At 40.3% G+C, this 14,881-nt stretch overlaps 3 protein-coding genes across 4 annotated transcripts in view; 1 reads left to right on the top strand and 2 right to left on the bottom strand.

The window, feature by feature from the left end:
• The first annotated feature begins 1,140 nt into the window (after window positions 1-1,140).
• On the top strand, window positions 1,141-2,437 carry zgc:153044 (uncharacterized protein LOC751678 homolog). The gene has a single exon (XM_041042363.1). It carries the CDS (start codon window positions 1,179-1,181, stop codon window positions 1,725-1,727), a length of 549 nt encoding a protein of 182 aa, XP_040898297.1. The 5' UTR covers window positions 1,141-1,178; the 3' UTR covers window positions 1,728-2,437.
• A 4-nt stretch (window positions 2,438-2,441) lies between these two features.
• Window positions 2,442-6,987, bottom strand: tgoln2 (trans-golgi network protein 2). Its single transcript, XM_041042362.1, has 4 exons — window positions 6,800-6,987; window positions 4,870-5,573; window positions 4,288-4,371; window positions 2,442-4,189 (listed from the first exon to the last, which is right to left on the bottom strand). Exons 1-4 carry the CDS (start codon window positions 6,852-6,854, stop codon window positions 4,184-4,186), a joined length of 849 nt encoding a protein of 282 aa, XP_040898296.1. The 5' UTR covers window positions 6,855-6,987; the 3' UTR covers window positions 2,442-4,183.
• A 3,842-nt stretch (window positions 6,988-10,829) lies between these two features.
• tcf7l1b (transcription factor 7 like 1b) overlaps window positions 10,830-14,881 on the bottom strand; it is a 32,143-nt gene continuing 28,091 nt past the window's right edge. The window contains exons 8-12 of one of the 2 annotated variants that reach the window (XM_041042295.1): window positions 13,036-13,179; window positions 12,741-12,903; window positions 12,543-12,650; window positions 12,358-12,409; window positions 10,830-11,733 (exon numbers count right to left, since the gene is read on the bottom strand). In XM_041042295.1, coding sequence (XP_040898229.1) covers window positions 11,249-11,733; window positions 12,358-12,409; window positions 12,543-12,650; window positions 12,741-12,903; window positions 13,036-13,179 — 952 coding nt within the window. In that variant the 3' untranslated portion in view covers window positions 10,830-11,248. The remainder of the gene's footprint in view (window positions 11,734-12,357; window positions 12,410-12,542; window positions 12,651-12,740; window positions 12,904-13,035; window positions 13,180-14,881) is intronic. The other variant, XM_041042296.1, reaches the window with a different exon arrangement.

The raw sequence follows: 14,881 nt of genomic DNA, 5'->3' as shown, positions 1-14,881 counted from the left end.
CTCTGTGTCCTCTCTGTCCCGTAGTCCTGTGTTTGTTTCTCTCTGGTCTCTCTTTCTCTGTACCTTTCTGCAGGTACCTCTGGCTCCGGAGCTGCATGTTCTGCGGTCCTGGCTCCACCCACCTGCTGCTGTTTATTGTTTACAGTGATCTATTTCTAACATGTTTAATGTTCCGTTCTGCTACAGATAAATATTGGATTAATATTCTTTGCAAACTGTTATGTAAATAATTACCAGTCATGACAGCTTTTTGCCTCCGTGCTCTGTTTCATAATTCTAATCTGAGCACACATTATCCAATAACTGTTCACTAACTGTAATGTAAATGCTGACCCACATTGTCTGTATTATGCTGCATGTCCTTCTCCCCCTCTCCTCCATTCCTAGCTGTCCTATCTTCCTCCTTTTCCTCCTTTCACCCAGCCCGGCCATCGGCAGGAGGGTCCCCCATCTGAGCCAGGTTCTGCTCAAGGTTTCTTCCTGTTAAAAGGGAGTTTTCCTTGCCACTGTCGCCTTAAGTGCTTGCTCTGGGGTCAGGCTCTGGGTCTCTGTAAAGCGCTTTGAGACAGTTTTGATTGTGGAAGGCACTATATAAATAAAATTGAATTGAATTGAATTGAAATTGAATTGATTTTCCATACTAGCCCATTTTTATCATTCCTCTCCCCACTGTGAATTGGACCCTTTTCTATCTGTCCTGCACTCCCTCTCTTCTTCTTCTCCCACCCTCTCTTTTATCATTCTTTCATTTACAAAGGTCATGAATATATTTTGGGTTCTGCTTTCCTGTAACAGTACACCTCACCACTCGCGATTTTCTTCAGGGGAATTGTCTAGTTTTTCCTTTTCATATTTTTACAGATTGTTTAAATAATATTCCATAACATTTATTTAAAAAGTCCTTTAAAAAAAAGTCATCAACAACTAAACACCTAAAAATGCAACCAGGCCCATGCATAAAATAAACACATTTGTTTCTTTTTACAGTGAATGAGAATCGGAAAAGATGCCTGTCATGCGTACATCATGGAAACCTCATCCAGCTGAGGGCGACAGAGTGTGCGCTCACACAAGTTTGGCCTTCCTGAGGTGCCTTACAAATTGCAGTAGCAGTCCTTCCTGTGTTGCTTCATCCGGGACTTTTGCGACGCTTTGCAGCGGTAAATTTCTCACTGCTTATGTATCACTCGCGTCCTGCAGGTCTCTCAGGCCTGTGTCAAGTCACTGATCACCTTTATCTCAGTAATGGCAGAGCAGCCAGTGATTCCGCACAGGTGACACGGTGTGAAATAACCTGCGTCGTCAACGTTACTGAGACCAGGAGCAGCTGCGCGGCTTCTCCTCCCGGGGTGGAGTACATCCACATCCCGGTCTCTGACTCCCCGGTGTCTCCTCTCAGCGATCACTTTGACGAGGTGGCAGATAAAATAGAGCTCACAGCAGAGCGCGGAGGCCGCACGTTGGTGCACTGCAACGCCGGCGTGAGCCGCTCCGCCGCCCTGTGCATGGCCTATCTGATGAAGCACCGCGGTGTGTCTCTCCTGGACGCCCACAGGTGGGTGAAGACCTGTCGACCCATGGTGAGGCCGAATAATGGCTTCTGGAGGCAGCTCATCCGGTATGAGATGGAGCTTCGTGGGTGCAACTCTGTCGCCATGGTTTCCTCCTCCATTGGCGAGATACCAGACATATATGAAGAGGAGGCCAGAAATATGATGCCACTATGAAGACCCTACTTCAGTACGCTACGGAGAGAAGGGGGGACAAATGTACTGTCACCTGTGTGTAGTGGCAGTAAGAAACACGAAGAGTGCTCCCTCCCGATTTTTTATGGACAGTTGTGGAATTTAACCACGTACATTTACTCAAGTTCTGTATTTTATGCTCCTCAATAAATTTCAGAGGAAAATACTGTACTTTTAACTCCACTGCATTTGACGACTATAATTACATGTTAGACTTCAGAATGAGATGGGCTAGATATGATATTATAATAGTGCCATAAGATAAATCAGTGGTTAGACCATTTTGCTTTTTGACCACTTAAAAAACAATGTCTTGTTAGGATCCCTTGGTCAGTTGGGAACTGTCTGTGAGAAGCCCAAATAGAGCTAATTATAATATTAAACTAAAGAGTGCAGTTGCAGAAAAGTTAAAAAAAAAACAAAGAATTCTTCTTCATTAATCATCTTACTAACCCTTACATTTATCTTGTGACCTTTTGGATGATTTTTTTTAACCTAAGTATATATGTTTTTTAATATGTTTTGAAGGATCTTGAATAGGTTTGGTATGTACTGTATTCTTTTTAAATTATTGCATTGGTACTTTTACTTAAGGTATCTGAATGCATCTACTACCACTGATTAAAGCCAGGCCATGAATTACTGAAGCAGCTGTGATAATGAAGGCAGTTCAGGAATGCAACTCATCTGAGGCTATAAAGTACAAAAAGCATTTTATTTTAGAATCAATAGTCATCTTGATTGGTCCAGCAACAAAACATCTTAACATCTGACACTGGGATGTTTTTATGGACAGCCATTCCTAGCAAAGTAAAATACATTATACTTTTATGTGACATCTTGAAAACATGCTAATTTCAGCCAGACTGTGTGAAGGAATGACTCAGTATATTCCAACTAATTCTGGAGAAGAGCTAAGTGTTTAAAAAACACAAATTATGAAAATGAAGAATTTTCTATGTAGATCTCACAATAAAAATATATCTTGGGATATAATATGGACTTCAATTCTACCAAGAAACTCTTTTTCTCTCTACAGAAAGGGCTTTCCATAGATTATGGCCACCACTGGAATAAAAATATAGCATTAACTGATGAAACAGGCACACTACAAGAGTCACACATTGAATCACAGTAAAACCACTGACATTTTGGCACAAGTCTGTCAGCTATTAACATTAACACATCTACCCAAGAAAAAAGCTTAAATCTAACTTTTTAGTGGTCAACCAATCCCCGGAGAATAAAGTTAGGGGAACAACTGGTCACAGAGATGCTGGGCAACCATATAATAACCAGACTGACAGTTCACAGATAACCAGCATTTTGACACCACCAACCGCATCACACATATTGTTTTGTATAACATTCAGTATGAATTAAAAAAGAGAGACATATACATGTATACCCAACACCCTGACAGCTGTTAAAACATCAGTAACTAAAATTGTATTTTAAATACCAGCTCAGTATTTTGTAAATTATCATCTTCAAGCAGATGGCTAGCTTAGCTAAGCATAAACACTCCAGTTCCTGAAATAGTCTAGCATGTAGTCCTGTGTAAAACTGCAACATGTTGTTGTAACAATAGAGTTTTTGTTTGGATTAACCAAAAGAATTAAAACATGTTTGTTATCTTCAGACAGTCAGTTATGGCAGGCTAAGCTAACCAGAAGCTCCTATAGCCTACTATTAGCGCTAAACTTAAGGAGCAGCTGTGAGAAATGTGTTGATCTTTTCATCCAACCATCAGCAAAAAAAAAAGACGTTTTTTAAAAGATTATTGAAATCCAGACTTTATCTGTTTGCAAGTTTCTGCCTTTAAGAAGCTGAAGTGGGTGAGCACTGTGCAAGCATCTCATTCGAAAAAAAAAAAGGGTTGCTATTACATTCGTCCGGTCAACACTATATGGTTGATAGCAGAAATCCTTCTGTGATACTTCTGCACATCTAAATTTAAAACAGCATTTACATTTAAAACAGCCGCACAGAAATCCTATACAGCCAGTATTTTACAAAGATTCAGATGGCTTATTTAGGTACACAGTGTAATCACCAATGTACTGTACAAGCAAGGCTGGAAACCCTGACTAATATTTTCATTTGCTACTGAAATATCCTGAGTCAGGACCTTAGTCAGGTCAGAATTACAAGATCGCCTAAAAAGTGGAATAACAGCACAAGTGCAAAAACAACATGCTTATTTTACCCTCACAGCATTTCACAAAGTCCCTCAGTAAGGCAACAATGTCATCTGCATAGTCATGCAATAAGCATCTGAAAGTACAAAACAGAAAAAAGTCCATTTAACACAAGGTGAAATCAAAGCAGAGTATGTCACAAAAATATCTTTAACGCCAGCATCCACTCGATCTCTTCTAACAGCCCACAGATTATTCTGTTGTTTGAGGCAAGGGTTTCACGGCCATGTCTTGAGATCAGATCTGAAAGAAAAGGCGGATAATTCAAAAATCACAAAACATTTAATAATATTTCTTAGTATTGGGAAGGGATGGATGGGGGGGGGGGGGGGGGAACCTACATGCTGTTCCAGCTTCTGGTATTCTGTGGATTTAGGTCGACGTGTGGATTTGGATCTCTTTCCCTCCAAAACAAAGGCAATTATCTGGCAAAAAGAAAGAAAAGAGAAAATGAGATTGGCAGGTTTTCAACTGGCTCTAACTGACTAGCAAAACAAATGAGGATTTAATTTCACTAGTAACAAATAAGAGGCAGCACATGGATTCATCTTAATGTGTGTGCTCCATTAGGCACCACATAGGACTTTTTAGTTTTTCAGAATTTTACAGAAGTGGCTGGACATTCTGGGACATCTGAATATTCATTTCCTTGCCGAAATCGTAAGATTTATAACACTCTTCCATTCCATTACATATAGTTGAGACCTGACTGAAAATAAAAACAAAGGTCTTTGACAGAACAAGCGCTGTCATTTGGGGATGTTATAAAATTCCATTTCCATTTTCACTTGTTGCAATAAGTATGCACAAATCACAATAGTTGACATATACATTATTTGCAACTCAAATCCAGATTAGTGGAAACACAGGAAGTATGCTGCAGAGAGGTCTGAGTGAGAACAAAAGTTTTAGATGCAGAGTACCTTGCGCTTGTTGTGGTAAGTGATGTAAAGCACAGCCACCAGCACAGCTGCACAGACAAGGTAGGCAAAGAAATGGCTGCTCTCTGCCTCGTCCTTCATTCCATGTGAGTTAAACTGACTTTTCGCTTGTGTTTTGGTGCTCGATTCAGTTTTTTTCTCAGTGGCACCATCTTCTGGCTTTCTCTTCTGGGGGTCTTCTTTTACTTGCACTTGCCCCTTGGTAACAGTATTAGGACGTACTTTCGGCTCTTGTTGAGGCTCTTTGTCTTTAGGCTTGTGACCACTGGCATCCACATTTGCCTGATTATCAGGGTGAGGTTGCTGAACAGTCTTCCCACCAGGTAACTGCTCCGGATTCTTAACTTTCGTCTCTGTGTTACTGTCATTCACATGCAGCTCTTCACTGGCATTTTTTCCTGCCTCGCCATTTTCTGCCGTACCGTTCTTGGATTCATCATGTGTTTGATTGTTGGTTTTGTCTGTAGACATTTTATCAGGTTTCACTGTTGGTACACTTTCTGATATACTGACAGTAGTGACTTCTGCATGATTTTGATCTTTCACTCCTTTAGTAACAGTTGTTGCTCTGCTTTTCTCAGGTGCAGCGGAACTTGGTGGTGGATTGTCAGAGCTTTTTTTCTGATCTGGTTTGCTTTGCAACGTGTTGGGTGAAACTGGCTCCCCACTTTCCTTTTTAGAAGACCCTGTAAATAAGAAAAAAAACAGAAAAAAAAGTTTTAACCAGCAGAATACAGGGCATGATGACAAAACCGCAGAGACTATAATGCCACCTGATGATAAAAGACATGTAGCCATTTTGAATTTTTGAATCCTGCATTTGTGAACTAGACACATCTGCTTGCTTGTCCACTTTTCCTTTGTTCACACTGCAAACCTTTGAATGTTCATCCCACCTTGTTAGTAATGTCCTCTGTCATTGTCTTCTTGTCAGCTTCCCCCACTTGATTAGATTAACTGAGATTATTTGATTAGCTGATTAGATTATGTGCTGTAAAAAGCATAACATAAAGGCCTTGACATTAAGGCAGAGGAGGCAGGAGCTGGAACAAATGATAATAAAATTTACTGTAAATTCATTATTATTCTTTTGGGCAGTTGTTATGCCTTTGTTGGACAGTGACTGTAGAGAAATGACAGGTGGAGGAGCTTTTCCTGCTATAGCCTGTCAAAATGTCTGCTGTGAAGAAAAGCCTATATTACAAACTCCCTTAAAATTAACATAATCCATTACAACAACCAAAAAATGAACATTATAAGCTTTGTAAATGTAATAAAGTTATGGCAGCACTGTGGTATTAGATTTCATTAAACTGCACAGGTGTACCTGATTAAGTGACCACTTATAAAGGCTGGGTTACAGACAAGGCAAAGCAGGCACTGACAAGCACAATTTCAGCATGGGATGGGGATGTCAGTGGTTTGAGCAGCAGGCCCTCTAACCAATAGATAAATCCAGCCTTGCTGCTTACATACCAGCCAGCACAGGGAGCAGTGTTTTTGTTTTTGTTTTTTTGTTTGTTTTCAACAAATGGCTCCACATAACTTGTTTGCAGTCAGTACTCTCTGTTTCTTTTGGTATGAAACATATTCAGTAAAGCCTCGTTGATTTTTCAGTGTTGTTTAAACAGAAGATAGATGTATATTCCTAATGTTTCCATTCAGTAAATTTTTATATCAACTATTATATCAAATGAACTGATGGGATTTTAATTCAACACCACATAATTAAAGTAACCTCTGCGACACGATCAGTTTCACGCCTCTCAGTTACAGGAAGTGTTATTTTGAAGTGTCGCTGTCGAAGAGTGGCTGCAATAGCTAATAGGGATTACGTGGGTGTCCAGCATTACTCTGACAATGAGTCTGAAATAGCTAAATAATAAAATAAAGAATACAAAACTCCACTCACCTGTGACCAATAAGCAAAACAGAAATACTGTGAAGAGCAGCAAACTGGTCTTCATTGTGTCACCCCGGTAAAAACACAAACAATCAAATATATTTAGTCCGTTTCTCCTTTGGGCTCACGCCACAATCTGCGTTGACAAATGTGGATAGACAGGTTGAAGGGTTTGACAAGTCTTGTTCCTGCTTCCGTGTACAAAACAAACCAGATCGTTCTTCTTCTGCGGATGAAAACACGGAGATGGGCTTTACCGCCACCTAAAGGCGGCGTGCTGACATGACAGGACTGCGTCGTCCACGACAGCCATGTACGCCGAGAGTTGGGTCGTTATTTGCCAATACATAAAGCTCCTTTATGCTGTTCACATAAAACTTTAATCTCAAAAGTTACCATACATCTGCCGTACACAAAACAGGGTTATAGTTGGTTGTAGTTGCAAGTTTCAATCAGATTCAAATGTCAGCGTTCACTGCTATTTGCTATCATATATTTAATTTTAGCTGCTCCGTGGTGCAGCTCTCACATCCTAATCTAGTAAACACTACTCCCGTGCACCTTTCCTAACAGTTTCACCTCCAGTCAAGTGTAACAGGATGGCATCCCTGACCCTGAAAGCCTGGATCCACCTGTTTAGCAAGAAGAAGTCATACGACCAGACACAACCAATCAGAATCCCACATATCAACCCTCAGATTTTGCAACTAAGTGAAAAGTCTTAGACCCTGTGGTCATTGTGTGATCACAATGATATTCATGACAATTGTTCAAACAGAGCAGATGGAAAGCCCCTCTTGCCCTTTTTATGTATTTGTCATTATGCATTTCCTTCACAAATGCCCTCACATTTATAGATGTATATGGTGAAACAAAATGCATGCTTGCACATTTGAGCCAGTCCACTTCTTTCTGTCAGTGCATGTTGGTAAGGACAGGCATTCAGTGGGAGGGCAGGATCTGACCCTGTGACTCTGACCGCCACATTATTTAGCTTACTTTGAATGGCACATGTTGAAACAAAGGGAGACTAAATATTTAGATTCAGATATAGATGCTACTGTATGTGAGGCTGACATCCTCCAATTGTACTTAAACCACATTGTACTCAACTGACCTCAACTTGTATAGGTAAAGTGAGCACAGATGGAGAATTACATTTTATAGTTATTGTTATAGTTTTTTTTTTAATGATCCACCACAGGAGAAATGAAGCTGATAGCAATTGTGTTGCTGCTGCCACCCACAGGTTAGGTGCTGACATGATGGGGATATTTACTCCACACAAGATGCTTGTGTCAGTATTTGACCTTATCAGCAGATGGCAGTGTTGATATACAGTGCACTCAAAAACAAAAATGACAAAATAGCATCATGACACCAATTTACTTTAACTGCATGTGATTGCAGGGGTTTTCAAAAGCCTCCGACCTATTATATTATATTATTATATACTATTAACAACCTTAAAGGCTTTGAAATTGCACTTATTCTGGAAAGTAAAGCACCGTCAAGTAAAAATAATCAGCATAAAGTCACTAAACTGCAGCTGAGTACCATGGTTACTATAACAATAATATAGGGATTACAACTGAACGTGCTCAGTAGCTTTAGAGATGAGATAATGATCCAAATGTTAATTGGAGGTGTTTTACATCTCAGCTGGGTGTGTGGGGGACCTGTGGGTTCTTGTAATGAACATGTCTTAATTGTGGCATGCTCTTTGACATTTGAAAAGTCCGATGATCCCTCTCATTCTTGACACACATTTGCATTTCCATCTTTAAGGTCAAATGGGTATGAATAATACATTAAGGAGGTTCTTAAGCTCACAGCCAGCCATACCTATCCTCACAAAGGCACCAGCTGAGACTTGCTAAGCTCAGTGAATGTTACAGAAACAATCAATTAATATCACTTCAGGAAACCACATGTGAGGCAAACACAGCATCCTGTTATTAACAGGAATATAAGGTCATGGAGTCAGTAGAACATATAAGTTCAACTTTTTCAGGTGAACACTGTCATTATTGTGTGCTACTGTGTGGGCTTAGACCTAATGATGCTGATGAGTGGGTGTTTCTGTGGTTGCAGTTTTCTTTTTTCTTTTTTTCTTTTTTTTCCTCTTTTTTTTTGGTACAATTATAGTGACTTCTGAAATGACAGTTCTAGGTGCAATATTACGCATGGGAACTATCAAAGGGTTAACCTGGAATAAATTCAAGATCAAAGGAAGGCCCAAAAAAGAACCTTGGCAAGAGATTGGAAGAATTTAATGAGCAAAAATTAACATGTATTAAATCTGACCTCGTGCTTACATGGCAGATGTTGACTGTAGATCAGTTATAAGAGATAAACAGTGGCATGTTACATTTTGAGTGTAACATGGGAAATTTAATATAACATACCATGTTTAAAAGTGAACAAAAGGCCTTTGCTTAAAAATCCTGCTATGTACCGAAATTCACTTGAGAAATGCTGCAATAATCATGTTTTAATAGCTTTTATGGGATTATCTTCAATAAAGAAATAATTGAAAATGCTGAAAAATAAGCAGAAACAAGTATGGGGACATATCTACCAGAAGAATACCTGCAATAACCAGCATATTTGAAGTTATGGGAACTGAATTTCATAATAAGGGTACTGTCTTAGGAGAACTGAACATTGCACTAGATGTACGGCCTTGAGGAGACAGATTTGCTGGCTGTTTTGACAACTCATTACCTGTAATTTCACTGATGGATTGGTGAAGTGGCTCAGAGTAGGCAGCCGTGGCACCAGAGACTGTGTGGTTTTGCTTGGAATGATGTAAGATAGAACAGCAAACAAGCAAAGGCTTATTATGGCTAATGATTGCTTAAAACAGAGTAGGGGAAACTTGACAGTTTGGTGCTTCTATTGGGGAGATGGGTGGGAGGGGTAGAACGGAAACACATCCTCAGTCCACCTGTCTGCAGTTTTCGGAGATTGTCTGAAAGAGAGGCTATTTTGTTTTATGACACTGACATTTGATCCTGTCACAGACAATTAACAGTAAATGGATGATAAATAATAGATAGATAGATATATAGATATACTTTATTCATCCCTCAGAGGGAAATTGTTATGTTACACAGTAACTGATGATTAATATGTGGCTTTAACTCACAGATCTCTGTCAAGATCATTTGTGTAGCATCTATGTGCTTAAAATCAATTAGCACAGACTGATCTATTGGTCTAGTGTGTCTGATGGTGCCGTCTACTATATAGAAAGTCATCTTTAATGGTAAAATTTATATATGCGTCAATGGGCTCGTCCGGGCCAGTCCCCCCCTTCCCACTCTGACATAATTGGTCCATCCCTGGCACTACTCCTCATCTCCAAAGCCACCAAAAACTGTAACCTACCTTGTGTATTTTTCACTAATTGAAATGCCTAATGAGGTCCCAGGGGCTCCATCCCATTACCTCTGAGTTAATTAAAGCCTAAGCAGTGTGCCAAACGGTGAATAAAGATGCAGTAGAAGTGCAAAAGGAACAGGGAACCCAAGCAGGGTTCGGTGCACTGGGATGGGGCTGACCTGCTTTTTTGTCATTGTTGTGGGATGCTATATTCCAAGAAGGAGCAGATGTCTACTATTTTTTTATTTGTATTTATTTCGGGCTTGAAAATTTTTTTGTTACCCCAGTTCAGGCACTCATTTTTGGTATGGTTAGCCTAATTCTTCTATATTAAACATTAAACTCTTTGCCACCATCAGCAAAGTTTTTATGAAGATGTTCCCTGTTTGGAACCAAAGCATAGCATGAGCCTAAAAACATGGCAGGTGTGTTATGGACTTTTATTCAGTTTCACTGTAGCTGTAATAAAATGATATTGCTCATTAAATCTACATTCTCAACACAGTTATCCACTTGTTATGCACAGTGGTCACTGTTATGAGAATATTATTCCAAACCACATTACCTTGTTAAAGAAATCGCTCCTTATTAAATGACAAAAACATGGTCTAAATCCATGTGAAAAGACAGACGGAGGCATTTTGTTTAAGAAACCATTTCAAATGTTTATTTAACATGTCAAAGAAGGGACACACACTCGTGAATTGAAAAGGGGGCTGCAATTATTGGCCAGTACTATGACTTAAACTTAATACTAACATTAATCAGGTTTTTGGCTAAAAAGAAAACATGTTTTTGTTCCTTTTTGTTTTTATAAAGAAACTTTATGTACATTGGTTCTTTTATACAAGAGGTTCATTGGATAAATGCATCAAAAAGACACCAGTTCTGCAGTAAACTTTACAAAAAATACATTTTGTTTCATTGAGAGATGTAGAAAAGGAGACAGTCAAATATTGACCAATAATATTTCTTCCTTTTCATCATTTAGAAAAAAAGTTGTTCTAATACCTATTTTGAAGAAAAGCAATATACAGCACAATAAATGGGAGGAAATTTGCCTTTGCGGATTCATTCAGTTGGTTTGGTTACCAAGGACAGGGGCTGCGACTGGAACAGGGCATGATGGGAGTGAAGGGCTGCCTGATGGAAAGGGGAAGGGGGGGACAGCATGGAGGGGTGCAGAGAGGTGAAGGGGATTGGCCGGGTGAGGATGGGTGTGGTCGACTGGCTACCTGAAGTACCAATTGGGATGGAGATGGTGGGTTGGGATGAGGAAGAAGAAGAGGAGGAGGAGGAGGAAGAGGAGGATGTGGATCCAGAAGCCTTGCCAGGGAGGGAGAAGTGGTGGTGCATGCGTCCCTCCGGTTTGGTGGTGAGCGATAGCGGCTGGGCCTGCTCAGAGTGAGTGGCGGCAGGAGCAGCTGGGGAGGCCAAGGCTGCAGAGGGAGTGGCTGGCGAGTCCAACATGCTGCCGTGGGACGATGCAGGGCTGTCGCACATCTTCTCCGAGGGAAGGTACTGCACACACTGCTTCTTGCTCCTTATTGAGAAGTCTGGGGAAAACAAAAGGAGAAGTGAAGAAGCTGAATTATGGATCTCTTACTGGCTTCAAATCTGGTTCAAGTCCCTCAATGCTGCCGGTGACAGAAGTGACGGAGTGATTATTACAACAGTGAAGATGAAGACAGTGAAAGTTCTGATACATGACATGTTCAAATCAACCTGAAAACACGTTACAACAGGGACAGTGAAACGGGATGCTAAACAGAGTCAGATGGTATGCATTTATGACGCAAAAAGAACATGACACACTACATTAAAATGTGCACTGAAGTGTGGAGAGCTCTCTTACTTTTTGGGCAAATTACAGTGGTCATTTGATTGCACAACAGCAGACATACCTGCCACTATTAGCACTGAACCTCATAAGCTGCTTGTCAAAGTACAGAAGCAGGGAAAGAAGTTAATATGAGTTAGTGGAGAAGAGAATCTATGCAAAAAAGAAAAAAAAATTAGTTAAAAATAAAATAAAGCTGCAGTGTCCCAGGTTGCACTTGAGCTTTGCAAGAAAAATAAAGCACTTGCTGTTAGTTTTTACAGTTTTTTTCTTTCTTACTCCAGAATGGGAAGAAAAAAAAAAACAAATAAAGGCTGTCAGGAAGAAGAGGGCCCCTTACCTTCTGGTTTTGAGTCTGGTTTATTCTCTCTCTTCCTCTTTTTTCTCTTTCCCTGTAAAGATAAAACAATGCCGTTTTTCATAGTGAAAGTAAACAACCTCAGCAACTTCAGTTTATGAGAACAAATTTTTTTAACTTCCTCTAGCCATTGATGTAAGAGCGATTCATGGAAATATCCGACTCACATAGTTATCTCGTGCTGACCATCCTGGATAGAGCTGGGAGTGCAGTTGCCTCTCTTTTCTGGCCAGCTCATAGTATTTGGCTTGTTCCTCTCTTGACAGGGAATGCCACTGTGGACAAAGACAGAACATATCAAAGGACTGCTAAACACACACACACAGTTATAAACTCACATGCACTTCTCCGTCTGTGCCACTTACCCGTCTTCCAAGGATCTGGTTGATGGCAGCGCTCTCTTTCAGAGTGCACTCTGCCACTACTTTGGCTCTCATCTCCTTCATATACAGCATGAAAGCATTCAGGGGCTTCTTGATATGAGGCTTCTTGTCCTCTTCTTTCTTAGGAGGAACGGGGGATTTCCTGCTAATCCAAAACATTAAAAAGATGCTGTTAATAAAGTGTGACTGGTGGAGGTGTACTGAGATAGCAAATAGGGGTAAACACTGTGCAGCAACAAAAAAAGCAGAGTTTCGTGACTATTTGAATTGTCCTTACGCATGGATGGAGGGGCTGATGTTGTCACCGCTGGGCTCCTGCTTGATGGCCGGGGAGACGATGGCTGGATGGGGAATGCCGGTCTGGTGGAGGCTGTGCGGAGGCGGAGTCACCATGTGGGGGGAGAAACGGCTGGACACCAAGCTGAGAAAGCGAAAGGAGGCACATTTAACAGTCGGGTTTAAAAGCAAATTTTTCTGTTAATCTGTCACGAAAAAGCTCGGCTAACTTGGCACATTACTGCCCTGCCTTACCCTCAGGATGAAATTCACTGTGCCCACTGCGTCTGTCTAGACTAAATTCATACACACAATGAGTTACATGCTTGCTTTTTTTTGTTCAAATAAAGACTTTTTCAAAAGCCCCTTTATTCAGCAATGGCTGGAGAAAAGCGGAGTGTGTTGTTACCATGGTGACAGCATGGCCGTGACACCTGAAACCACTTTCCTTACCACGTTCCAGACCATGGAGAGCGTTCTGACAGCCGTCCACACAGAACACCTTTTACAAAGTGGCTCTCTCAATTTCCAATTGTTAATACAATGGAGCATTGTAGTGGACAAAGGGGAAAATTAAGCTCCATACCCCTCTATCACACACTAGTTAGTGTTATATAGAAAAGTTCCTCTATTTAAAGCCATTTTAATATGTTACACAGACTGTTACGGGAGACAATGCACAATATTGCCTTGTACTTGCATGAGGTGAGTGCAGGGTTATTAGCTTTACCTTATGATACACTCAGTATGGACCAACCCAGTGTTCACTTACATACTGAAGCTTTTCTAACTGTTTCTAGCCATCAAAAGCAACAGCAGTGGAGCCAAGGTTACAAATGCTCACACAGAAAGATAGTTAAAATCTTGTTTTGACTCCTCCGTTCATCACTATCTCTGTAAAGTAAAAAGAATATGTATAAAGTCTGTAAGTAAGAGCTGATATTTTGCCTTATCTTCCATTTTTTCAGGGATCTAATTAATAATTTATAATGTATAAACAAGGAGGTGCCATGTCATTCCCTTGGTAATAAACTTATACCGACTATGTAAACATCCTGCTTAGTCCCCAGTGAATAACTTTGCTGCGGCCTCAAGTAACGGCATGCAGTCAAGCTACACATATTTTAAATACTACTCCCATTAAGATTCATGTAATGCAGTTGTATCTCTGTTACCTATGTTGTTGATAGATTTGAAGATTTTAGTCTCACCAAAATGCTGCCTGTGTACCTGATAAAGGCCAGATAGACCAAAACGTTGTAATCAAATATTTCATCTGTCAGCGAGACAGTGTGCGGGAGTCGTTCTCATTGTCTCCAAGTCTTGCTTTAATTCTTGCTTGCTTAATTGTCACTTGTCTTTCAATCACAATTTTAACGTTACATCTTACTGGGTGTCATGAACAAATAACGTCAAAAACATTACACATTATAAGCTTCACTCAGAAATGTCTTTACTGAATTTTTTTTTGTACCCAACAGCTTGCTGTAAGAATTGAAAACATTTTAATTGTGTGGATTGGTGGAATATTTGAAATACACTAAACCTGATGCATTATATAGTATAAGAAATAGCGTGAGGTATGTTCTGATTGTTGTGAGTTCCTCAGGATGGAGCTGCACATTCTATTGATCACCGAGATCCTTCTGAATATTTCATCTCGTACTAACACCGGAAGGCCGGCTACAAATCTTTCCAATTTTGACAGAGGGTCAGAGAGTTTAGTCTGATGGGACGTGTAGGTTCAGATTAGCTTTGATTTGTCCTAATCGATTCTCAGCCCTTTCATCTCGGCGCTATGCGTGTGTGTGTGTTGTGGAGTGGCTCAGAACACTGGCCTGACCACA

This window comes from Toxotes jaculatrix, chromosome 7, assembly GCF_017976425.1.
Source record: "Toxotes jaculatrix isolate fToxJac2 chromosome 7, fToxJac2.pri, whole genome shotgun sequence".
Taxonomy (NCBI): domain Eukaryota; kingdom Metazoa; phylum Chordata; class Actinopteri; family Toxotidae; genus Toxotes; species Toxotes jaculatrix.
Note: the sequence above shows the minus strand (reverse complement) of the source record. Positions and strands in the feature narration are given on the sequence as shown.

Bases quoted from the DNA above. Each gene is read 5' to 3' on its own strand.
- tgoln2 (XM_041042362.1), bottom strand. From the start codon at position 6,854: ATGAAGACCAGTTTGCTGCTCTTCACAGTATTTCTGTTTTGCTTATTG. The intron at 5,574-6,799 runs GTGAGTGGAGTT...TCTTATTTACAG, and splicing joins GTTTTGCTTATTGGTCACAG to GGTCTTCTAAAAAGGAAAGT. The intron at 4,372-4,869 runs GTACTCTGCATC...TCTTTTTGCCAG, and splicing joins CTTACCACAACAAGCGCAAG to ATAATTGCCTTTGTTTTGGA.
- zgc:153044 (XM_041042363.1), top strand. From the start codon at position 1,179: ATGTATCACTCGCGTCCTGCAGGTCTCTCAGGCCTGTGTCAAGTCACT.